Raw genomic sequence first — 25,444 nt, 5'->3', positions numbered from 1 at the left:
ATGCTGTCTGCAGAAGCATAGAAATGTGAATTTAAGGTGTCCAGGCCATATTACAGAACTATGAGAACTGGTTGGTGAGGTACTTAATTTGGAAGGCAAGGAAGTGGAAAAGGATATACTCCATCACCACCTTCATATCCATGCCCTCACTCAAAATGGGGCATTATTCTGGTTCCCTCCCCAACCTAAAGTGGCCTGGCCCTGTAGCCCGCAGTTGGGTTTCACTCTCCCACCTCCTAACTGGGATTCACTTAGGAAAAGAAGAAAGGGCCAAAAGTTACATGACCACTGTGCTCGAACACTAGGACCCTGCAGTGTATTCTGGGAACCATGAGTCACAGAAACGTTAAAGTATGGGGTAGGCCCTCTTGGTGGCTGAGAGGCTCCCCCCAACACCCCACCTCTGCCAGTTACATGGATGTGAACATACACGAGAAACTAGCACTCAGCAGCCAGTCAAATCAGGTTACGGAATGGGTCTTAACAGGAAGTCGATATTAATGTATTTCACAAGTGAGAGTAGGGAAATATTAGTGCAATTTAATCACCACAGGGGTGATTTATAAAGATATATACTGATGGTAAAACAGTAAAAAAAATTACAGCATTTTGCATTTTTTCAATGGCACCCATTAAAGACAAATAGTCAAAATTTGAGACGCTGTTACATATTCAGTACTTTAAAAGTTCATGGACAACAGTGAATTAAAAGGCACTTTTAAAAATCTAGTTTTCCACTACCAATTAAAAAACAACTTCATGGTAGCACAGTTTCTAAGACCCATCGTAGTTGACAAGGAATGATTAGTGTTGGCACCACAGGATCCCATTTGCAAATGGTAGGGAAGGAGTCGGTCCACAGGACAGAGTTTGGCCAGGGCTGCCTTACCCTCTTGCTCTCTAGCCTTCTGTGGCTCAGTGGTGGTACACTCACATAGGTACAGACTTCGGACCACAAGCTCTGGCTCACTAGGAGGCAGTCTAGATGAGACTTCTCATGGTTTGGAATATACAAATCCATTTCCACTTCATGTGAAAAGGACCGTGTCAAAGAGTGGGGTAACCCAATAAATAGCTTGGTAGCCACCATTTTACTTTACCCCTATCGTTCTTCATAAGAGCATCCTGTGCATATGGATATGGGGAAAGTTGGGCTTGAGGGAACATCCTAGAAAGGGGATAGTATTTGAACAAGCTCACAAGTGTGACGCTGGTCTTACCAGGTCAGCCTGCAAAGGTGCTGACCTATCGGCCTCCCTAACTACTCAAGTGCGTCAGGTTCCCATCCCTGCCTCCTGCCCCTCCCCCCCACCATCAATGAGACTTCTGATTAGAAATCAGTAGACAGGAGAATTCAATGTTGGCACCTGGATGAAAGGGTGAGGCAAAAAACCAATGGGTTATCTAGTAAACAATAGAAAACTACTTACCCACACGATTTTCCCAGGCCAACATCAGAAATTATTTTAAGAACTATGTCGTCACTTGCCTCTGCTGGCCCAGTATGTGTGGATACTGCCCTGAGTGGTTGGAAAGGTGGGTAGCCACCAATATTAGGGCCAGGTGAGCACCCAGACACTTAATATCCTGGTCCCCCGAGCTCTGCAGCCCAAGCTTCTTCCTCCCAGAGCCCTTAAGACCCAAGGAAAGATCCTTGGGTTTGCATTTGAAACCACCTTGCTGCCCATGGAGGTCTGACAGGATCCAATAGTTGTTACTAAGAAAAAAGTGCTTTTGCAAAGGTTAAAAGAGGGAGGTAATAGGAATATTCTTTAGAGAAACTCAAACCCATCTGCTTATCAATACCCAAAAGGCTGAGGCCACCCAACGCACTATTTGGTCCATGGAATACTGAGTGGAGGAGGCGCCCTCACTGTCTGACTCCTGGGAGCGATTATCCATCCTTTCCAGCTGGGGGAGTGTCAAAGAGCCGGGCTGCCTTCTTGCACAGCAGAGAGAACCAGTAGATCTGGGGAGCGATGAGGACGGCATTGGCCATGTTGCAGTGTAAAGGGATCCTGAACGGCACTTGGAACAGGCTTAGTCTCTGGTGGTGGCCGTAGGACCAGTACATGAAGGGGAAGAGGAGGATCCGACAGGAAAGGAAGGTTGTCAGCGTGAGGATTCCGTTCACCTTGTAGAGAAGGGTGTGCTGCCGCTTCAGCTGCAAAAGAAGAGGGAAGGGTCACCAAGAGGTTGGACCTTCGGGCAATGACTAGCCCAAGTCCCACAGCAGTCAAGGCCGCGCTTGGAGGTGATTGAGCACTGCCGTATTTATATATGCATATAGCCTCGTAAGTTTTCCAGTAGTGATGTCGCATTTGACCTAAGCCACCCAGCTGACAGGAGCACAGGAACAGTGGATGAGAGAAAATCTGTGGCCAGGGAAAATATATACAAAGAACTGTATCAAATGTGAATCAAACATACAATTTCATCCCCTTTGGCTCAGAAGACCGACCGACTTTTAAAGTCTGTTCAAGGGTCTCCAATCCCCCTTTTCCTGGCACTATGGGATTTCTCCAGACCCCACAACCTACCAAGGAAAAGCAGAGTCCATGCCCTCTGCACTATTTCTGCCATTTCATTCATACATGCCTGAATCAGCACTCTGCCCAGTGACACAAATGGAGTACTCAGTTCTGCCGTGAAGATGCAGCCAACAAAGAAGTCCCCCAGCTCTCCCCTAAGCCTCTGCAGAGGAAAAGAGGAAAAGGGGGAATAAGACACGGAGGTTAAGGAACCACTGAAGGGAAAAGCTAACTAGGGCTGTTGAAAAGGGTAACCACGAGAGACCAGGAAGGGAAAGGGAAATGCTAAGTGGGCAAGTGGAGACCCAGTTAACACTCTGCTGCTTCCGCGCAATGGCACTTTGATGGTCGAATATCTAGGGTTCAGAAGCAACTTCAGATCGGCTGGTTGCATCACACACTAAGCTTTGAATTTCAATGTCAGCCAGAAGGAACTCTGCAGCCTACTTTTGGGTATCTAACTTAGTCATGCCAAGGGCACTTAGCCAATTCAGTTCAACAAAATACGTGCCAGGCCCTGTGCTAGATGTTAGGGAGACTTAAAGAATGTAATGCATTCTACTGTTCCTTTCATCTTTGCTAGGAAGCATCATAGCATAGAATACCAGCTCTTGTCACCTAGTGCCACTGCGTGAGATTCATAAACTCTTAAAGCCCCCGTCTCTTCATCTATGGTTTAGGGTGAACAATTTCTAATTAGTATTTTTAATCATTTCCAATTATTAGGAGCTATGATCTTTTAAATCAAGCACCTGTCACCTGGTAGGCACTCAGAAATCACTAGTTTCCTTTCTGCATCCCCATCTCTCTTCCTTGTTGGGTAGGGTTTTTATGGGGGAAAATGGATCTAGGGAGAAATTAAGAGACTATTTACTTTGAGAGTCTGTATTTTTGTGACATCAAAATAACGCATACAGTACTCTCTGGCACTGTTTGACTAAGCTCATTTTTTTCAAAATAATTTGTTTTGTATTGTACTTTGTTTTTATATGAATTAAAGACAGAACCTTTGGCAAAGGCTAGGGGATCACAAAGGGCTGGGGGATAGCTGGCGAGGAGGATCACAAACATTTCAGATTTAATTTTTCTACATAATTTTCCTGGGGGATTTAACTGAGGAAGCATCTGGCACAAGGAAAGTCAGTGCGGTAGGAAAGAAGGAAAAGGGGGCAATCCTGACTCCTAAGTAATGGTCAGGACAGCCAGTTCAACAGGAGAAACGAGTGACTAAGGCTGCTGGTGGCTGTGTCCTGGGAAGCCATACCTGCGTAACTGGCACAAGGACCAACAGAATGACCACATGGTGTGTGATCATGAGGCGGTTTTTACTTAGGAAGTTTCGAAAAATGGTGAGGGTGTGTCTGCGGTCCTGTTCTCTGGTTCGGTACCATTCACAGAGGTACATGGCGTAGGTGTCATAGACCATGTACGGAATCAAAAACCAGACATATTCTCGAGCAAGCCAGTGTCTGAAAGAAAGCATATGAGTGGTCCATGAAGCAATTATGGGCATCGATGACAAAGGCTCCAAGCCAGCCTCTTCTCAAACACATTCCCTTCAGCTTTGCATTAATCAGCTGTTTTGACTCCAAGATGCTGAAATTGACGAACAAGGAGAGTGAACAACTTTCTAAAGCACCGAGCAAAGTCACGAGTGTCAAAAGGCAGAAAGCAGGAATGCACTCAGCAGCATGTGTTTTAAGTGACTGGCTGTCCCTATTTGACTGATTTAGCTACTCGCTTATAATGGATTTTCTGGCGTTTCGTGACATAAGCTGACTTTGATATAGATATCTACCGGTGATTCAACAGCCCCACCAAGAAACTGGTTTGGAAGGTGTCCCGAATCCCAATCCAATATTTCCAGTTTAACTCCACTCATTGCTTAAGAGCTGGGAGTTTCCTCTTGTATCTGCTTGTAACCCCACTCTGGGGAGTTTCTGGCAAGTAACCCTGGCCTTTTTCTTTACAGTTCTATGGTGAATCCCAGTTCCACTCATTAAGAAAAATATGTCTGGAAATGAGCCCAGAGCTCAAGGGCTACCTTAGCAGCAGCCAGATACCAGAAGAGAAGCTGGGACAAAAGAGTATTCCGATTTCTTGCCTGAAAGAGTTGAATCAATATTTGCTGAATCGAAATGATAGTTTATTACTGTCTGAGAGCAGATTAGAAGGAAAGTCTCTGTAATTTCTACAATTTTGTTCCCAAATGATAAATCATAATTCTACAGAAAATTAATGTGGGAAAAAGAAAAAAGCAAACACCTAAATTGAAATCATATACTATGCTGGGAAGGATTAGATTCACTAAATCAGCCAAGTTTTATTGAGCACCCATGTGTTAGGAGAAGAAACAATTTAGTTTTAAGGTTCTCAAACTAGGGAACATTAATCACCTGCAATGCTTGTTAAGGGCTCCACCCCGACCCTGCCTACAGCCCTCAAATCTGTATTCGTAACTTTGTCTCTGGTGAGTTCCTAGGAAGCCAGTCTGTGAACCGCAACATTGGGAATATACACTACAGAGGGTGCCATTCAAGTTTCTGTTCCTGAGTGATTCCACACTTACCACAGCATAACTTCAAGAATGAATAAACAATGAAATAGGCAAACAAGTAAGGAATGGGAAGTATAACATACATGCCAGTGAATTAATTAGACAAGTTCCATTTAGGCAAAAAGATACAATATTTATTCTACTGCCCATCTATGGTCTCCATTGCTTTCTTGAAGCAATTCCAAGTCAAATAACTATGAAGAGCTACGAAAAGCTGAGCTAGAATATAACTGGCCTCATCCCTTGAGTAGAGCCTAAGTAAGGTCTTAATATTTTGCACACAGTACTAATTCAGTAAGATCTGAAATTGTGGCTGTTTGGTAGAATTCTCTGAAGATTTATTAGCAAGAGATTTGGATTATAATCTTAACTACCACTAGTCTGAAACAGCATATATATATATATATATATATATATATGAATGATAATAATCGTCTTACTTCCTTGACAGTTATTATGAAGATTAAAAAACAAAGTGTGGAAGCCCTTTTAAATGTAAAAAGTACTATCCAAATACAAGTGCTTAAATTGAGACAATTGCCTAGAGCTGTGACTCAGCCCTTCTAGGGATGTGGACCTCTTTAAGAATTATGAAATCCTTGCCCTACACCAACATTCTGCATATAATTTGGGGGATGTATAGATACCCCCTCCTATCTATAGATAGTCTACACGATAGTCTAAATGAAAAGGCATAGAGTAGAACAATATTTGGGTGTATAGTACATGAATCCTAAAAGGCCTTTTTTTTTTTTTTTAGACGATCTAGGTGCTGAGAGAGCATCCCTGTGCATCCATGTACAGGTGGAGGGCACAGAAATGTGTCTCCATTTTGCAAGCAGAGAATCTAAGGCATAAAGATACACAAAGGAAGGACTTGAAAACCAAACGCAAGTTTGCTACCATGCTCAAGCGACTAAAACACACCGCTTCTGAAGAGAAAACACACAATAGTGGTGCTATAGAACTGAAAGCTAATAGTGTGTAAATGTCTTTTTCTGAAATGTGTAGTGGTCACCTTGCTGCGTGCGCTCCTGTCAGCCCAAGATACAGCTGTGGAGGCATCATTGCTCTCAATCTTCGCACCAGAGGCTGGTTTCAAGGTCAATCTGACAAACTTGTTCGGAGCCGCGAGGGGGTTCACCTCGTGATCACAAAATGCTCAATTAATATGAAAGCTGAACCCGACCAAATGCTATTAGCCTTTGATGCACGTGATCCAAGTCCTTTGACCTGCCTTCTGGCAGCATCTACAATTCATCACCAAGAACTGGTTCTGTCTAAAAAGAGGCGTTAAAAAGAAAAGCACAAAAATCATGATGGCAGGCTTAATCCCAAGTAAGATCCAGGCACTCAGTGTGAGCCAGATGCCCCACTCAGGCCCCCTCCCATTCCAGTCTCAACAGGTGGAAAGAGGGACACTTGGCAGAATCAACATGACAAAAGGGTCAGGACCTGGCTCTCCCTGTATATTTGACTAGCACCCTGGAACTTAACTGGGAGAAAGTGAGAGTCGTTCTCAGAAGACAGGTGGAAAAAAAAAAAAAAAAGAAAAGGCTTCAAAAACAAAACACCATCACTGCCCAGGTCTAAATACTACAAAGAGAAGACTACCTGGTCTTTAAGATTTGTTTCACTAGATGCAGGTTTCCTGACCTGTCTGCCGCCTTTGGACTGAGCTCTTAACACACATACAAGTCAGTTTTCTGAAAGCCCCAGAAACCTCTTCACCGCCTTTAGCAAATCCAGAGGAAAAACAAGAGCAGCATTTGTAAGGCCCGGGGTGGGATTCGTTCCTCTCCACAGAAGGGCTTCACTCACCACACTGCACATGTGTTGGCCGATGAACGCTCCAAAGCAGGACCCCAGTGACATCACTTAAAAGAACCAAAAGCCACTCTCTCACTTCTGAATAGTTTTCAGATGTATCTCTCCTAAAGAACTTGGATCAGTGGACCACGCTGTTCTCTCACATGTCACCTGAAATCAGGCTTAGACTTGTCCTTCTCTAGCATTTCTTCAGCTTACTTTGTCCTAAGGTGGCCATGCTGAAAAAGGTAAGGAGAGGAGGTGGGAACTACTTTATGGTGCCCAAGTTTTCCAACAGCATGTGCTGAGAAAGAACTAGTGCCTGGGAGTGACTGAAATGTGCAAACTTCGAAAAAGTTCAGCGCTGACGTGTGTGCTGCTTTCACCTGGCATTGGATGTTACCTGTCGAAGACCACGTTTTTACAGGCGCGGATGATGACGATCCCTGACCCGGTGGCCAACACAGCCTGCGCTGAAGAAACCACCCTAATGTGCGGCAAAAAAGAAAAAAAAAAAAAAGGGAGGGGCGTGGGGAGGTGCGCGCTCAATCCAGTCCCGTCGACAGCATAAAGCCAAAACTCTTCAACCTGGCTTTTCCCCTGCCCGCGCCGAGAGGAAATGGGTAGGGCCGCCGCCACGCTCCCGACCCCCAGGGCGGCCGGCCGACGTGGGTAGCAGGCTTCCCTCCCCATCCCTATCAGCGTGGGCAGCCCTCCGCCCTGCTCCCCTCTCCCTCCAGGACGGGACGCACAGGGAGTTCGCAGAGCCCGGGCCAACGCCGCGGAGAGGGGCAAAGAACCAGGGAGGCAGCCCCCTCGCTTCCTGTCGCCCCCCCTTTCCGCCCTCACCCCGAGCCGGGGCGGGCGCCGCCGGGTCCGGGCGCCGAGCAGCCCGCGCCGGGTGGGGCGGGCGCCGCCGGCCTCGCCGCGTACCTGGTGCTGATCATCACGCAGTCGTGGTAGGTCCATTCGGGCCGCGCGCGGCGCAGCCACCAGGTGGAGAGCACGAAGAGCCCCGGGAAGAAGAGTGAGCCCCAGGCCAGCGTCAGCAGCATGGGTGCTCAGGGCTCGGCGCCTCGCTGGGCGCCCTCGGCGTGGCTCAGGTCGGCTCCGCGCGGCTCGGAGACTGGCGCGGCCCGCCCGCCCCTATTTCTACCCTCCACCCTCCACCCCCGCCCGGCCCGGCCCGCCGCGACTCTGGCAGCCGTCGGGCGCTGGCCTTGCGCCCGCAGCGCCACTCTCCTCCGCGTGACCAGGCCGGCTGCAGCGATAGGCGCTGGCCGTCCGGCCGGGGCGGGGTCTCGCCGCCACCGCCCCTGGGCCCTGAGGTTTCCCGGGGTATCCCGGTCCGCCAGTGGGCTGTCCGCGGGGGCGAGCTGCTACCCGGGCCCAGTGGGTTCCGAGTGCGCCGACTCTGCGCCCGGGACAAGCGGCGAGCCAGTGACCGCCGCCGCCTCCCGAACCGCCGCCCGGACCGAGGCCGTGGTGGGAAGGGCCGAGGCTCTCGGGGCTTCTGTTCCGTCACGGCGGACGCCTCCCCCTCCCTCCGGGACCAGCCTGACAGATGAAAAGCCCCGCACCTGCCACAGCCCTCCTCTCCTCCCCAGCCCCGGGAGGAGAGACGCGGTGTGGGGAGGGCCCCTTGAAAAAGCCAGGTAGGAAAATGCACTCAGTCGAGACTCCCTACCATTAGGGTGGGGGGAACCCTCCAGGCTGGTACATTGCCTGGTGCGAATGGTGCAGTGGGCATCGCTTTTGGGGGGCAGTGAAGGAAAGGGCTGGTGAGCTTGTGGTTATCTGCTTATCTGTGGCCTGGCTTATCTACCATCACTCTTGCTTCCAAATAGGAGTCTGAAGGAAATGGTCTTTCTGCAGGCCAAAGATGGCTTTTCTAAGTCCTGCCAACTGCTGCAATTTCTCCTAAGGGGATTGCTCTGAAAAACATTAAATCCTACTACAGAATCCAACAGTTGCTCTCTCAGTCTAGATACATCAAGGTGGAATGTCATGTCTGCGGACTTTCTGGGGTACTGGGGTACTGCCTCTTGGATTTGGGTCAAGGTGCTACCTAGTCTTGGTGACTGTTTTGTTGTTGTTGTTGTTGACGACGGTTCTTATTTAAAAGTTCCAGGCCAGGTGCCAAAAATTGCAGTGGGCTGAAATCAATTCATTTTCACTCAGCACCAATCATATGGGCCAATACAGTAACTTCAATATTACTGGCTTGTCTCCTTCCTGGGACTTACCAAAGTTTTACTTTGCTTTGGTCTGTATCTTTCTCAGCTAACAAATGTGGGGAGAAATACAATTCATTTATACCTGTTGTACTTGAAAAGTACTATCTGGGTCTCTTCAAATCACCATCATGCAAAGTGCTGACAAAAGGCCCTTAGGAAGATTCCGTTTGGAACAGCCCAGCCCAGCCTCTCTGGGCCACTGTTTCCTCATTTGTGAAATGAAGAGGCAGAATTACAAGCTCGTCAAGGCTCGTCCAGGTCTAAATTCTTACGATTACATGACTTTTATAAAGTAACATGATTTCTGTTAGATGCCAATTAAATTTTTCTACCATGGCAGTTACTGGTGTAGAAGCAAATGTAAACATAGCTTTTAACATCTTCTATATGTTGTTAAGATGAAGGAGTTAGCCAATATTTAGGAAGCAGAAAACCTAAAGAAAAGTCTGAAATTTCTTCCACTTTGGGCAACACCTCTAACTCCCAAATTCACTGCTAACATACTTGGTGAGACGAGAAAGGCACTTCAGTTTGGTAGCAAGATATCTGGCCACTACAAAGCTTTCTGTATTTTCACATTTGCATGTAGACAATGGACAGCTATCTATAAACTTTCCCTTCTCTCCAGAAGAACAAATCCTTGTCCATTCCACTTTTTATTCCCTACGCATTTATCCCGGTCCCCTTGAGCTCCAGATTTTCCAGAGAGAGACAAGTGGTTACAAGTCCTCCCTGCCTTCTCTCCTTAATGGATTCAGCAAGGAGAACCAAGGCAGCGAACACTTTTACGTGGCGGGAACCCATCTATACCCTGCACAAGAAGTTGTTTTTACAGCTCTTAAGGAGTCTATGAAATGAAAACAAAACAACAGATGTTTCACATACAGAAAATGGCAAGTAAAATCAGTTTCCTACGCCATGCTCATGAAGTCACCAGAATGTTTAGGTTGAATCACCAGAAAGGCAACAAGCATAAACATGAACCTTGACTTTTCAAGGGACCAAACCCCTGTGGGCAAATGATAAAGCCAAATAAAAAGCACCTAGCCTTGTAAACACAAACTTCTACTCATCCTTCAAAAGTCTTGAGTCAAATGCTTCCTCCTCCAAGAAGGTTTCCATTTACCCGTCTCTCCAAGCAGATTTATAAGTTCATTGTCAAACCTACCTTTGCATTTGAGTAGTGAGCATGTTTTTTATTTGTATGTACGTTTCCCCACCAAACTGTTAGCTCTTTGAAATGGGACCATGTCTTTTCATTTTGTTTCCCGAGTTAGGCCTGGCACATTGCAAGTGCTCAAGGAATGTTTGATACTTTTTAAGCTAATGTTTATTGAGTACTTACTATGTGCCAGGCTCTAGATCAAACATTTTGCATGCAATATCTCATTGGGTCCTGACAGAAAATCTGTTATCCCCACCGTGTGTGCGTGTGTGTCTGTGTGCAAAATAAGACTCAGAGCAATTAATATATTGCCCAAAGTCATGTTGCTGATGGCAGAGTTGGGGTTTGAACTCAGTACTTTCTGCCTTCAAGGTCCGGGTGCTTAATGACTATACCACCTTCAAACTTGAGAAGCAGGAAGAGAGTAATTCTTTTTCACAATGTAGTTTCTGATTAATAACTACTGTTCCTAATTGTTTACTCACAAATATAAATGTGTGGGGTGGATTTTATGAGCTCTGATGCTGCTGTTATTAACACCATTTTATATACACATAACTTTATAATCTTTCAAAGCATTTTCACATATATTGTTTCAATGGGTTCTCAAAGTAATCCCGTGAGGTAGGTGAAAATATTATTTTCATTTTATAGATGAAGAAATTTAACTGTAGGATGATAAACTGACTTGCCACCCTATGAACTGGCCAGTCTCAAGTTAAAACCAGGGGCTCCTGATTCATGTTCCAGGGTGATTTCCAAAACTTCCTGCTGTAGGGTTGGGATTTAAGGAGTTTTAAATTACACTTCTTGTGTGGGTTTCAAGAGTAAAGTTTTCATGACCAGATATTAAGATAAGACTCATTTACCAAATCAGAGTCTCACCCCTTGAACGAGAATTTATAAAGCTCCCAGTTTTGAAGGGCTGTGATGGGATTTCTCAGTGGTTTCTTCTGCCTCTGAGGTATATGACCCTGTTTTTTGGTCCCCATCTCTCTCCTTACTTGAGGCCTCAATCTGGAAACCACTAGGGTATAAGATGCAGGACTCTCCCCTATGTCTTCTCCCCGGTTTTCCAGCCTTAAATTAAAAATACCATGTTGACTTTTAAAATACTCAACGAATGTCGTGATATGTGATGTGTGGGCAGCTATCTTTGATCGATCAAGGGCACTTTCTTTTTATCCAGAAATATGCATCTACATTTTTTAGGAAAAATGATTTAGTTGGAAAAACGATTGAGATCCACACATGAAACATTGTCATATTGAGCTCTAGAACTGAAAGAGAACTTGGAGGTCTCCGTCCACTCATCTACTTAAAAAATCATAGAGAAAAAAATAACTGTTATGAAATAAACATTATTTTGTTTAGATCTGCACTTCATTTCTGCGTTAGGGACCTTTGAAGCAGAGCCAGAGCAGGAAGGAGGACAACAGGAGAAATGAAGTGATGGGAAGAGACATGGAGATAAAGACATAGCACAAGAAGAAGATCCATTGGAAAAGACAAATAGATACAGTTATGAGAGAAAAGGCCAAGATACACCTGTGGACACAGGAAAATGGACATAGAGATACAGATCTAGAGACTGGAATTCACAACAAGTGAGCAAGAGGAAACGGAATTTAAGACATAAAGGTAAAATGAGTCATACAAATAGAAAGTGACAGGCTTGTATGGATCATTCTTTAGGCGAGCATCCACAAAAGCCATATTGCGAGAAACATGGCACAAAGAAGGAGGCAATTTGTTCTTACAACTGAGAATGTGGCCAGGAGGAAATTAATGGCCTTCCTCTTTTGTTCTCCTGCACTTCACACTCCATAAAACACCTTCCCCATCTGGCCTGGCACTGATATCTGCATATGCGTTTCCCCTCTAGACTGCATGCCTCTGATGGGCACGTAGGGCCTGCTGTTGGTCCAGGAGGCAGCCATGGCGTCCCGCACTGGGGTCAGCATTAGAGGACCAGAGTTCTAGTCCTGACTTTGCTACACATAAGCTGTGTGACATGGGGAAAACTACTTAACCTCTCTGTCAAATGGGTGTGTGTGTGGGGGGGTGCCTCTACCTACCTTACTGTGAAGATGAGATATTTTCAAAAATACATGTATACTATGTGCTGGACACAGACAAGGGACTGTTTGTCTTTCTCTTAGTGTCTCTGCAGCACAGTTATTCGCTGTTCAACTTCGCAATAAACATCCAAGGGATTGAAGATGCCCTGGGCCTGGTTTTAGCTTCCAGACTGCAGCTTCCTCAGTTTCATCCTGGACTGTCCGCAAACTGTGAGAAGCACAGTCACACCCCAGCACGTGGCTTCTACAAACAGTGGGCACAGCTGCACACCACAGGGAAGTCTGCTCTTGTACACAATGATAACGCTCCCTGTCAATAAAAAACCCTAATTCACACAAAGAACTGAGTATGTAATTCTTGTCTTTGTGTATTATTTATAGTTTTTAAAGCACTTTCGATGCAAAATTTTGCTTGTTTGCCAAAAGTTGCACAGAACTAAAAAGTAGTGTGAGTTGTAAACTCACTTTTAAAAGTATATTCAAGGACATTGAACCATCAAGGAAATTACCTTTGAAATGAGTTAGCACCAGCAAATGGCTGTGAACAAATTCAGCTGCCTTCCTGAATTATCAGGTCAATAATTTTCAGTGTCTTCATGTCTCGTAAGTCGTTTCATAAAACGGTTGGTGTTTGTTTATTTATTTTTTTTTGCTTTATGTAATTCAGATGACATTTTTTTTAGTTTTCTGATCATAAAAGTAATATGTTAAAAAGTAAAACATGCCCACATTAGAAATTTATAATCACAACTGATGCCGTCACTGAGAGATATTACTCTCAGATATTAGCATTTTGGTAGAATTCTTCCCAGTCCTCTTTATATGCATTTATTATGTATTTGATTGATATTATGCTTTAAATTAAATTAATGTTGAATATTAATAGTTCACTTATAGCATTTTCAGTGTTATTAAATTCTCAGAAATCTCATTTTTAATATCAAGTAATTTGATATTTGAATTATTATAGATTATCTTTCAAAGTGGGTTATCAACAGTTTTGAAAAGAATTCTTAACTGGGGAAGGGTACATTTGTTCTGGTAACTTTAACCTTAAAAATAGTAAGATTCCAGTCCTTATTTGCACTCAGGTTCGGTCTTTAAAGTGGGCATCATACTATCTATAGAAATCCAAGCTCCTATATAAATATCTAGTTTTTCAAACTTTTTACAGGCTGAGCTCTATTAACCTATTTACTAGACTACAATTATGTAGGCGCTTGATACATGTTAAAGGAGTGAAGGAAAAGCCATTCTTTGTGAAGCTAAGTCTGTAGTGTCTTTTACCATGCACTCCCAATTTCAACCCCAAGAGTTCATTGCTTCTCAACAAGATTGTTGGTGAAAATCTAAATGGCCAGAAACTAAAAACAATGCAGAGAAAGCTGATTAGTTACAAGGTCTTAAAAGTGTTTTTTGGGGGGCGGCCGGTTCGCTCAGTTGGTTAGAGCGCGGTGCTCTTAACAAGGTTGCCTGTTCAATCCCCACATGGGCCACTGTGAGCTGCGCCCTCCACAACTAGATTAAAACAACTACTTGACTTGGAGCAGATGGGTCCGGGAAAAACACACTTAAATGAATAAAAGTGTGTGTATGTTTTTTAAAGTCTTATTTGGAAAGGAATCTTCATTATATATAACAACAGGAACCTCAGCCTCAAGCATACTGGCACATGCTTATGTGGCAGTTGGGTGTCACCACTTATCTGTGACGGACCTCACAAACTATTAGTGGTCAGTCTAAAGACTGAATGAATGTGGAGTTAGGAGCCAGGCTGAAATACATTTTCCCTGCAGGCAGAGCCACTGCCCACGTTGCCAGCTAACAGGATGGAGCTGCCAAGCATAGATCTTAGAAAGATTTAGAAGGTGTTAAATAATATTAATGTAAGATAAAGAAGGACAGGGAGCACTTGCTACTCAAGATTCTGCCATGTTGCTTCTTTTATGTGTTATAAGTTCTCATGCAGTATCTGTGGCTTGACTGGTTTGTCTTCATATGTTTTCTTCAATCTAGACTGTAAGTATCACGTTCACTCAATCTGCTGCTGTTTGACGCTCCACTGTTGGGGTCCTAGCCAATATAACGGCACTTACATAAACCTTCAAAGATTTTAACATTGGAAAGGAAGAGAAATAACTATCACTATTTTCAAACAATATGGTAATTTGTAAAAACATATAAAATGAACTAAAATAATTGAGGTAAGGTAGCTGGATACAAGATCAACATACAAAAATAAATGACTTTTCTATAATCAGAAATTATCAGTTGGAAGGTGTAAGAGAAAAAAAGGACAATTTACAATGTGTTTGTTTTTAACTTGTAAAATCCCTTGTTTTAGATCCAACAAGAAATATGCAAGACCTACTTGAAGAAAGCTACAAACCTTCACTGAAAAACATAAAAGCCTAAATGGAGAGCACGGCCCTAAAGGAAAGATTCAATATTGTAAACATATCAATTTCCCCCCGATTGATCTAGAAATTCAATATAATCCTAATCAAAATCCCAACATGTTTTTAATGGACTCAATATTAACTCTTTCTAAAGTGTATGTGAATTAGAGATCATGTCAAAGGATGACCAAGAAGTCTTTGAAAGAAGAACACTGAGGGAAGGGGAGAAATGTACCGTATATCAAAACATCCTACAAATTATTATAATTGAAACAATGTAGAAGAAATGAATTGGTCAGGGGAACAGAACAGAGTCCTGAACCAGACCGACTGAAGCTAATTTGGGGCAATCACATCGTACTTGCGAGGAAAGGAAGGACTGGGTAAGGAAGCCACACAAACCATTAACATTCTGTTGGAAAAAATTAAATTAGTTGACTAGTGCCCCCCTCCATTCAAGTCCACCCAATTCCTCAGAATGTGACCTTATTTGGAAATGAGGGCTTTGCAGATGTAATTACGGTAAGGACTGAGATGAGACCATACTGGTTTAGGGGAGGCCCTAAATCCAATGAAAGTATCCTCATAGGAGACAGAAAAGGATGGACACGGGTACAGAGAAGACAACGTGAAGACAGAGTGAGAGACTGGAATGGTGCATTTACAGGCCAAGGAATGCTGAGGACCGCTGGCAGCCGCCAGAGGTAGGGGAGATGTATGGAAGAGTTTCTCCCTCAGTGCCTCCAAAAGGGGATCACCCCTGCTTGTCACCTTGATTTCAGATTTCCAACCTCCAGAACTGTGAGAAAATAAATTTCTGTTGTCATAAGGCACCCACCCTGTGGTTATTTGTTATGGCAGCCATAGGAAAGTAATACAACATCCTGCTACACCCCAAACATAGATATAAATTCCAGATATATCAAAGATGAAACATGAAAAGCAACATGGTAAATGTATTAGAAGAAAATTTTGAAAAATATTTAAAAAATTCACAGGCTAGAGAAAGCTTTCCCAAACAAAGCATAAAACCCAGATGTCATATAGAAAAGGATGGACAGGTTTGTGTACATTAAAAAAAACAAACAGACAAACTGTCCATCAAAAGGCACTATTAACAAAAGACAGGTAACAATTTAGAAAATATTTGTAGCATATAGCAGAGCAATATAATATCCAGAATAGTCAAAGAGATCCTACAAATTATGAAGAAACACGAATGACCCAAAAGAATTATTCTGATGATATAAACTGGAAATACACAGAAGAAATACAAAAAGCCAATAAAAGCTGTGTAAGTAAATATATAGAAGACTGATATCAGTATACATAAAGATACAAGGATATAGACACTTTTCAATACTGGAAGAAGCATAAATATGCATAAGGATAAAGCATTGTTTATAATAGCAAAAAATTATGATCAATCTAAATGTCTAATAATAAAGTCATAAAATATTTTACGGTATGGTCAAACTATGGAATACTAGATAGACATTAAAAGGAGAGACAGACCAAAGTACAGAGAAAGATCCCCACAACATACTAAAAGGAAAAAGAACAAGTCGTGGAATAATAAGTATAGTGAGATACAATTTAGGATTTTAAAAAAGCTGTAAGTGTGAATGGTACATATACTATTATAGAATCATGCAAGGAAAGGTTTGGAAAGAAAAACACCAAATTGCTAACAGTGTTTCCTCTGGGGAGAGAAGTGTGTATAGAAGCGTGTGTTGGTTCTGTGTGTATATGGGGTGAGGTGAATTAAGAGTAACTTACATTTCCCTGTGTTGCATGAGTTTTTCCAATAAAAACAGTTCATTTTATATATCTATATATATAGATATATATAGATATATAGATAGATATATATATGAAAGGAAAATCAGAACAAGCACCTAGAAAGTACTAAAGGCTCTAACTGTTCAACCTGCTTAACTTTCTGTGGAGCATTGTTCGGTAGGCATGTGAGTATTTTGAAATCTGCTGGAGAAAAGCACGCTGCCTTGAAAAATACATGGAAGGTAGTATTTCTTAAAACATGACATACGTGTAACATGCTTTTGGGATCACCATTTTTTATTAAATGTCAAAGTGTCCCATAAGCTCTTGGAAAGCAATGGTTTTGATTTGTCCAAGAGTTTTCCCTGCTGTAACAGGACCTAGCTCAAGGTAGAGAGGCAGAAGAGCAAAAGTGCTGGACTGCAACATAGCAGAACTTGGTGTCAGTCTAGCATGTCAATACTTAGCTGTGTGACCTGGGCTCCTCACCCTACTGTCCTACCCGCCTCAGGTACTGTAGGAAAGAGTAAGAAATGACATACGAGTATATGGAAACATTTAAGCTGTGCATGTAGGACTACGCAAGTGCACTGTGTTGTATTCCTCCCTAAAACCATTCACTATCATTTAGCATCGTGGGTTACATTTGCCAATAGAACGCTACATTCTAAACCCAATGGATACATGTGCCCAGGCAAGGACAGTGAGGGCAAAGAAAAAGAAATTGAGAATACGCAGAGTGAAAATTTTCACAGGCAACTGACAATATGTGCCCGACACTAAGGAGAGAAACCTAAGTGTGGATATAAAAAATGTGGAGCCTAGCCCCCTGCAACTAAGATTGAACACGGCACCTTGAGCTGAGCTGCCACTGAGCTCCCGGATGGCTCAGTTGGTTGGAGTGCATCCTCTCAACCACAAGGTTACCGGTTCGACTCACACAAGGGATAGTGGGCTGTGCCCCCTGCAACTAGAAACGGCAAGTGGACCTGGAGCTGAGCTGCGCCCTCCACAACTAAGACTGAAAGGACAACAACTTGAAGCTGAACGGCACCTTCCACAACGAAGATTGAAAGGACAACAACTTGACTTGGAAAAAAAAGGCCTGGAAGTACACACTGTTCCCCAATAAAGTCCTGTTCCCCTTCCCCAATAAACTCTTTTTAAAAAAATGTGGAGCCTAATGGTGGCTGTGACGGTGGGCTCTCAAAGCAACGAGTCTCCCTGGGGGATTGAGTGGAGGACGCAGTCAGAATCTGAACAATGTTATATTTCGGAAATAAAACTTTTTACTAGTTTTCTGATGTGGACCCAAAAAAGTTTTGCTCAGCAAAAATTTCTTGGCTGGTGGAAGATGGCTATCAGCTGTGTATCAGTGATTGTAAGATTGGAGGGATGCAGATCACACCTCTTACCAGAATATTGAGTGTGGGAGGGCTTGTTCCCCAGATTTTTATGTTTAGCAGAAGGAGGCGTGGGCTTTAAAAACGTTTAAGAAATACTCAGTGGAATCCCCCCTCACCCCGCCTTAAATTTGCATGCAAAATGTGCATTTTTCTTCATTTCCTCCAAGGGATCCAGACTCAAAAAAGATTAAGAACTACTGGCTTGACCGGAAGAAGAGGAGCAGCTGAAAATCCAGCTCAGGGAATGCAACAGACCTCAGCAGGAAGAAGTGGGGTCAAAGAAACAAGAAAACAGGACTGGAGGTGGGAGTGGTGGTGGGAAGCACTGAGGGTGTTAGTTACAATGAATTAATGGGAGCTACATTGTAATGATTGTACTGGCCAGGTAATGTCAAGTTTATAGAGTGTTTTTGTATGTGTTGCAGTGTGTAAGACATGTTCAAAAGGAGTTGTTCTTCTGCCCTGTATAATGATCACTTTGTTGAGTAAGTGAAGGAATTACTGACTATAACCTAGTGCTGCCAGTGGGGAAGGGGTCTAATTTAGAAAGCATCTGGAGCCAGCACATACGCAGGACTGAATGCATGAGCGACGACCGTGGGAACAGGGGAGCTACTGAAGCTGGCTGGAGATTACGATCTGTTTAGCAAGACGGGACATGCACAGAGAACCAGAGTACCAGTCAAAGCAAAACTGACTGTCCAGGATATGGAAACATTCAGAATGATGTCACTCAGGGACAAATGCTGGGGTCCAGGATATTCAGAAAAATCAGGAATGAAGCAAAAGGATCTGTCGTCATAAAAAGACACATGCTATAAACAGTCTATGAAGGAGCACCAAGAAAACATGTTGAACACGATTTCATGTGGAAATTAAACTATATTCTTCCACTACACGGTGGCCTGAGAGCTTTCGCCACCGGTAGTGACAGCAAGATCTAATGGGAGCTTTCTCTGAAGATTAGCAATGTTGAGCATCTTTTCATATGTCTATGGGCCATCAGTATGTCCTCTTTGGAGAAATGTCTATTCAGGTCCTCTGCCCAGTTTTTAATTGTATTGTTTGGGTTTTTTGTGTGTGTGTGTGTGGCACTTGCTCGGTTTTGTTGATTGCTAAATTCCCAGCCCTCAGCCTAGTGCCTGTCACCAGCAGGACCAGCAGGAGCATGGAACATAAATTTACTGAATTTATTGAATGAGTGAATGAATGGCAGGAAGTTAGCTATGGGACCTCGGGCAAGTTTTTTGTTTTGTTTTGAACTACATCTCCATTTTCTCATCTGTTAAATGGGGATGAGGATAACGACCAATCTCAGAATTGCCATACATGTTAAAAGGGACAGTGCATGCTTAGCGTGGTCCCTGGCATATATTAAGGGCTAAGAAATGTTAGTTACTGTTCTCAACATCAAATATAAGCTCTACGAGCAACCAGAACTCTAAGTGTGGTTGTGCTTAGGAGTCCAAGGGGCCATGTGGAACTTTGTTGAGGGTATTTTTGGTTCTCACAATGTTGGGAGAAGGGGCTATGCTACTGGCATTTAGTGAGTAAGGGTCAAGTAATTGGGATATCTGCAATTTTTTACAAGAAGTTTCACCAAAAGCCCAGCTGTTTAGGAGAAGGTCATTACAGGGAGGGAAGCTTAAATGGAATAGAGACGTCTTGATCTTATAACATACTTTGCACAATGTATAGTACAACTGCTTCAGAAACAATGAAACCACTTCGTAACTTTACTAACCATTGTCACCCCAATAAACTTTAAACAAAAACAACAAAAAAACCCACAATGAAATCAGTAGCAAATGTAACAGGATATTGGAGATCCCTTTTAACCTAGAAGGAAACACCAAATGGATGGAGGCCACATGAAATTTACAGATCTCACTGGATTTCATTAACAAAGGCTGTTTTAAAACTACTCATTACTTCCATCCTGTATACTTATGTTTTTTTTCACAATGACAAATGTTATGAAAATTCCTCATGTGGAGGTGCTTGGGTTTTTCCCATTTTACTCTGATGCTGACCTCAGCAACGCACCCCCACAATTCCCCTATAGCCTGCTGTAGTACTTCTTTTCCAATCCATCCTTTTCCCATTGCTTATTCAGGATAGGGTCTCCAAGGTTTGTGGGGGTTTTTAGATGTTAGAGATTGAGTTTATGCCTCATTTGGTGAAATTTCAAAGTAGAAAGTATATTTTCTGTGATACTTGAACATCAGCTGTACCCTATCCCACAGCATAACAGGAAATTGTTTAAAAATAAAAAGCCTGGCTCATTTGTGAGAATATCCCATGCTCCAAATATTTTCATACCAGAATTTCTCATATCTGTAAATTTCCATTATATGTATCTTCAAAGTGTATAATCTGTCTTTCCAGTCTTCCTCCTTCCATTAAAAGTATTTCCCTCTTCTGCTTATCATAAACAAATCAGGCTAGCCTGTTATTATTTATCTTAATGCAGTGTTTTTAAACATAGTGTCCACATTTACCTCTGCCCTTTTATCTTCCTACACTTTTTGTACTGTGTAACGTATACTCATTATTAGTATCGTCTCTGCAAAAGGGGAGAAGGGAAATGATGGAGTTGGGAGTTTCTGAGGAGGAAAAGGTTTGGGGTCACCGGAAATGCCACTGAGAGTTGATGGTGGGTGTATGAAAGGACAATCAGTGGCAATTGGACAGCATGAATCTGTACTGGAGACAGTCACCCTGGTTTCGTGACTCTCCACAACAAAGTGGGCTTCTCAGAAGTAGAAAAACCAAAAATGAGAGGACTAGGGCTGATGACAGGCACAGTAAACCTGGTTATGTCACACCTCTGCTTACAATCCTTCAAAGGCTTTTCATTCTTTCACGTGACCTTGGAGAGCCTCCACCACCTGGCACTGCTTATTTCTCCAGCCTCCTCCCTTGGCTTTCAAAGTCCCATTACCCTGGCCAGTTTCTTCCACCTTCGTGGCTTTTGGACACACCATTCCTTTCATCTGTCATTCCTTATTCCCACCCCCCACCCTTTACTTCAGCTTAAAAATCACTTCCTCAGAGAAGCCTTTCCTGACACCCAAATCCAATCAGAACACTGTCCCTACTAGTCTCTCAGCATATGCTTTACTTGTCTTTCATGAGGACTATCACAGTTGTGTTTATTTGCATGAATAGCCTTTTCATACACGGAAATAGTTCTATGGAGACAGGCACTTGGTCTATTTTTTATTTTTTCACTTACAGTTGACATTCAATATTATTTTATGTTAGTTTCAGTTATACAGCATAGTGGTTAGACATTTATATAATTTATGCAGTGGTCCCCCAATTAGTCTGGTACCCATTTGGTACTGTACATAGTTATTACAATATTATTGACTATATTCCGTATGCTGTACTTTACATCCCCATGACTATTTTGTAACTACCAATTTGTATTTCTTAATTCCTTCACCTTTTTCACCCAGCTCCCCTCTGTCAACAATCAGTTTGTTTTCTGTATCTATGAGTCTGTTTTTATTTTGTTTATTTTGTTCTTTAGATTCCACATATAAGTGAGATCATATGGTATTTTTCTTTCTCTGTTTGACTTATTTCACTTAACATAATACACTCTAGGTCCATCCATGTTGTCACAAGTGGTAAGATTTCATTCTTTTTTATGGCAGAGTAATACTCCGTTTTATACATGTACCATAGTTTCTTTACCAAATCGTCTATTGATGGGCACTTAGGTTGCTTCCATATCTTGGCTATTGTAAATAGTGCTGCAATAAACATAGGGGTGCATATATCTTTTCGAATGAGTGTTTTGGATTTCTTCAGATCAATACCCAGAAGTGGAATTGCTGGGTCATAAGGTAGTTCTATTTTTCATTTTTTGAGGAACCTCCATACTGTTTTCCATAGTGGCTGCACCAATTTGCAATCCCACCAGTGATGCATGAGGGTTCCCTTTTCTCTGCATCCTTGCCAACACTTATTTGTTGATTTATTGATGATGATAGCTATCCTGACAGATATGAGGTGATATCTCATTGTGATTTTAATTTGCATTTCTCTGATGATTAGTGATGTTGAGCATCTTTTCATATGTCTATTGGCAAGGATGCAGAGAAAAGGGAATGTCCCCTTTGGAGAAATGTCTATTCAGGTCCTCTGACCATTTTTTAATTGGATTGTTTTTGTGGTTTTTTTTGGTGTGGCACTTGGTTGATTTTGTTGATTGCTAAATTCCCAGCCCTTAGCCTAGTGCCTGTCACCAGCAGGATCAGAAGGAACATGGAACATAAATTTACTGAATTTATTGAATGAGTGAATAAATGGCAAGAAGTTAGCTATGGGACTTCGGGCAAGTTTTTTGTTTTGTTTTGAACTACATCTCCATTTTCTCATCTGTTAAATGGGGATGATGATAACGACCAATCTCAGATTTGCCATACATATTAAAAGAGACAGTGCATGCTTAACATGGTGCCTGGCATATATTAAGGGCTAAGAAATGTTAGTTATTATTATCAACATTAAACATAAGCGCTGTGAGCAACCAGAACTCTCATACATTGCTGGTAGCAATGCAAAAAATGATATAGCCACTTTGGAAAACGTTTACCAGTTTCTTATAAAGTTAAATATAGACTTAACACACAATCCAGCAATCCAACATCCAGGTGTTTACCCAAGTGAAATGAAAACATGTTCACACAGAAACCTGCACATAGCAGCTTTATTTACCATCAATCAAAGCTGGAATCAATCCAAATATCCTCCAACCAAAGAATGGATAAACAAATGGTGGTATATCTATAGAGTGGAACATCACTCATCAAGAAGAAATGAACTACTGACAACATGCAACAATATGGATGAAACACAAGTACATTATGCTACGTGAAGAAAGTCAGACTCAAAAGGTGACACATATTGTATGATTTCACTTATATGACATTCTTGCAAAGTCAGACTATGGGGACAGAAATCAGGTCAGTGTTTGCCAGAGGCTGGAGTGGGGCATGAGGGAATTTGGGGGTGATGAGGGGATGATCGAACTGTCCTAGGTCTTGTGTGGTAGTTCCACGACTATACACAGCTATCAAAACTCACAGCATTATAAACTAAGTGGGTGAACTGTACTGTATGAAAACTATTTCTTAACGTAAAAAATGAAACAACCCAAGACAGGTGGATGTAATTACCTTTTCTTTTTTTCAAAAAAAAGACATTTATATTTCTGACTATGAAAGTACTACAGGCTCATTGTAGACATTTTGGGAAAATACACAAAGAAAGTCCATTCCATCACCCTCAGAAAAGTAAATATTCCTTGTTGTCGTTTTTATAGGCACAAAATACACACACATCTAAACTGGGACCATGCTGCACAGTTTTGCTTTCTGAAATATACATTTTGCTTTCTGAAATAGTTTAGGCACAGTTTTCCATGTCATTAATTTTCAACCACGACTTTATGAATTAATGATATTCTATTGTATAGCTGATTTATATTTTTAATCCTTTATTGTTAGAAATTTTGTTGCTTCCATTTTTTCTTTACTACATTTTGATAAAATTAGAAAAAAGAAAGCTCAGTGGGACCAGGGACTCTTCCATCATGGCGTTGCACAACGTTTCACTGGTACAACTCTTCCTATGACTGCAATTCTCTCACTGTTTTCAGTGTCTAGAGGAAAAGTGGTTCCACAGGGTTATCTGGCCTCTTTTCATTTTGTGATGCATAGGGCTATACACCCTAATATTACCTGTATTACTAGCTTAAAATTGCATAGTACTTTTTACATTGAACCTCGCCACATGCTTGCAGGGTAATGAGCAGATGGAGTAATTTGTTCAAGATCACACAGCTTATCAGTAGTGGAATGGGACTCCAGACAGTCAGCGTCACAGAAAGTAAACATTTCCCCAGCGACGGGGCACTGCCTGATCTGGCTCTTCCCCCCGCCTCTCCCGGGAGGAAGCTGCAGACACCCCCAGAAAACTGCCTCGAGGCTTGGCACACGGGGAACTTAACTCGGTCAAGTGGATGCTGTCTCATCCTACGTATCGTCCTTGGCAACATCGCCACTTACCAGCTGGGGTCATTTCTCCCCCGATGGCAGGGGGACACCTACTGCCACTGACCAAGGGGGCCCTGGTAGCAGAAGGATCGCCGGCTTCGCGGCCCGTGAGGTTGCTGTCTGTCGGTCGCGACGGTGCTGGGCTTACCCTCACTAGGGGGTCCCGCGGGGGCAGTCAGGCCCTCCCCAACGCCAGGGCCGTCAGTGGGGGGCGCGCCTTCGGCGAGGTAACGAGGGCCCCAAACATCTTAAGGAGAGCTAAGGGCAGGAAGGGGCAGCCGGACCGCAGGGCTGCGGGGGGAGACTCCCGAGAGGTGACAGGACCGCCTCCTGCGGGCAACCAGAGGTCAGTCCTCCGCTATCCCAGAGTGCCCCGGATCCCGGAAGTGCCTGGCTTGCCGGAAGTGCCGGGCTAGCTGACAGAGCCGAGGCTTGCTAGGCTGAGCGCTGCCCGGGGAGGGTTGCTGTCCTGTGGCTTGAGTGACTGCAGGAGGTCGGACTCGGGGGTTGAGGTGGGCCCCGGGAGGAGCTGGGCGGCGGGATGATGGAGGAGGAGGAACTGGAGTTCGTGGAGGAGCTGGAAGCTGTGCTGCAGCTCACGCCCGACGTGCAGCTCGCCATCGAGCAGGTGAGCGTTCCGCCCCCTGACGGGAGGAGAGTGCGGGGGGTCGGGCGGAGCAGCGCTGGGGGTGGGACGCGGAAGCAGCCGTCTTTGGGCCGAGAGGTGGGAGCTGGGCCCTGAAGCAAAAAAAAGGAAAGGTTTGAGGGGAGGTGGTGGTGGGAAGAGGTTTCTGAATCTAGGGGAGGGAGAGAGCCCTTTCGAGGCCTTGATTGTCTTTGGAGGGTGGGGAGTCCTGGTGCGTTTAGGCGAAGGAGCTATGCTCCTTGAAAGGATGAACCTAGAAGAAGTTGGCTTCATGGGTAGCAAGCCCAGATTTGGGGGATTGTAGAGCTGTTCATTCATTTGCCAGGCTGGTGTGCCGCTGCGCCCTGGTGAGTGACTCGGAATTGAGGGGAGGGGGTAACCTTAATTTCTGAAGCGTTTGCAGAGCAGAGGAGAAATGGTTGAAAAAGGATCCTTTTACCATAAGTGGTTGAGAAACCCTGCTGTTGATTAGTCGGGGTTAGGTTGAAGAGTATTCCTAGGGGGTCTTCCTTCCCTGCAGGGACTCTTTCGTTGACTAAATTCTCTTTTCAAGTTTATTGAGTTTTTTAAGAGTCATGCTATTAGAAATAGTGATTTAGGCCCTTGAAGAAGGTATTGCTCCTGATAAAGGGAGATCGCCCTTAAAAGACTTGGCATAGGGGATGTGATGTAAGAAGAGGAGGGTAATGCCACATTTAACAACCACTGGGAAGTTTTCCGAAGTAAAGCATTACTACTACTATTAATAGTATTTGTATAA

The 25,444-nt window shown here is 43.4% G+C and overlaps 2 protein-coding genes and 2 long non-coding RNA genes across 16 annotated transcripts in view; 2 read left to right on the top strand and 2 right to left on the bottom strand.

The window, feature by feature from the left end:
- Positions 1 to 480: 480 nt before the first annotated feature.
- TLCD3A (TLC domain containing 3A) lies at positions 481 to 7,969 on the bottom strand. 9 transcript variants are annotated; one of them, XM_074319961.1, is made up of 5 exons: positions 7,831 to 7,969; positions 7,301 to 7,384; positions 3,796 to 4,000; positions 2,541 to 2,694; positions 481 to 2,164 (listed from the first exon to the last, which is right to left on the bottom strand). In XM_074319961.1, exons 1-5 carry the CDS (start codon positions 7,950 to 7,952, stop codon positions 1,923 to 1,925), a joined length of 807 nt encoding a protein of 268 aa, XP_074176062.1. In that variant the 5' UTR covers positions 7,953 to 7,969; the 3' UTR covers positions 481 to 1,922. The 9 variants fall into 9 exon arrangements, 8 of the variants coding, with proteins under 8 accessions (XP_074176062.1, XP_074176063.1, XP_074176066.1 ...); XM_074319962.1 differs by having other exon boundaries at positions 2,599 to 2,694; XM_074319965.1 differs by lacking the exon at positions 3,796 to 4,000 and having other exon boundaries at positions 2,599 to 2,694.
- Positions 7,951 to 21,755, top strand: LOC109451334 (uncharacterized). 5 transcript variants are annotated; one of them, XR_002137967.2, is made up of 4 exons: positions 7,951 to 8,552; positions 11,698 to 11,940; positions 12,462 to 12,727; positions 14,725 to 15,612. It is a non-coding gene; the product is annotated as an uncharacterized LOC109451334 (long non-coding RNA). The 5 variants fall into 5 exon arrangements; XR_002137968.2 differs by having other exon boundaries at positions 11,674 to 11,940; XR_012492140.1 differs by lacking the exon at positions 11,698 to 11,940.
- Positions 21,756 to 23,459: 1,704 nt separating this feature from the next.
- LOC141568884 (uncharacterized) lies at positions 23,460 to 24,189 on the bottom strand. The gene is made up of 2 exons (XR_012492142.1): positions 24,051 to 24,189; positions 23,460 to 23,644 (listed from the first exon to the last, which is right to left on the bottom strand). It is a non-coding gene; the product is annotated as an uncharacterized LOC141568884 (long non-coding RNA).
- Positions 24,190 to 24,384: 195 nt separating this feature from the next.
- Positions 24,385 to 25,444, top strand: part of VPS53 (VPS53 subunit of GARP complex) — a 134,491-nt gene continuing 133,431 nt past the window's right edge. The window contains exon 1 of the mRNA XM_074319960.1: positions 24,385 to 24,666. Within this exon, the coding sequence (XP_074176061.1) occupies positions 24,580 to 24,666 (87 nt within the window). The 5' untranslated portion in view covers positions 24,385 to 24,579. The remainder of the gene's footprint in view (positions 24,667 to 25,444) is intronic.

The sequence above is a fragment of the Rhinolophus sinicus genome, linkage group LG15 (assembly GCF_036562045.2).
Source record: "Rhinolophus sinicus isolate RSC01 linkage group LG15, ASM3656204v1, whole genome shotgun sequence".
Classification (NCBI taxonomy): domain Eukaryota; kingdom Metazoa; phylum Chordata; class Mammalia; order Chiroptera; family Rhinolophidae; genus Rhinolophus; species Rhinolophus sinicus.
Note: the sequence above shows the minus strand (reverse complement) of the source record. Positions and strands in the feature narration are given on the sequence as shown.

Coding starts and splice junctions, on each gene's coding strand:
- TLCD3A (XM_074319961.1), bottom strand. CDS start 7,952: ATGCTGCTGACGCTGGCCTGGGGCTCACTCTTCTTCCCGGGGCTCTTC. Junction 7,385..7,830: donor TGCGTGATGATCAGCACCAG/GTACGCGGCGAG, acceptor GCCGCACATTAG/GGTGGTTTCTTCAGCGCAGG. Junction 4,001..7,300: donor AAAAACGTGGTCTTCGACAG/GTAACATCCAAT, acceptor GCTTTCTTTCAG/ACACTGGCTTGCTCGAGAAT.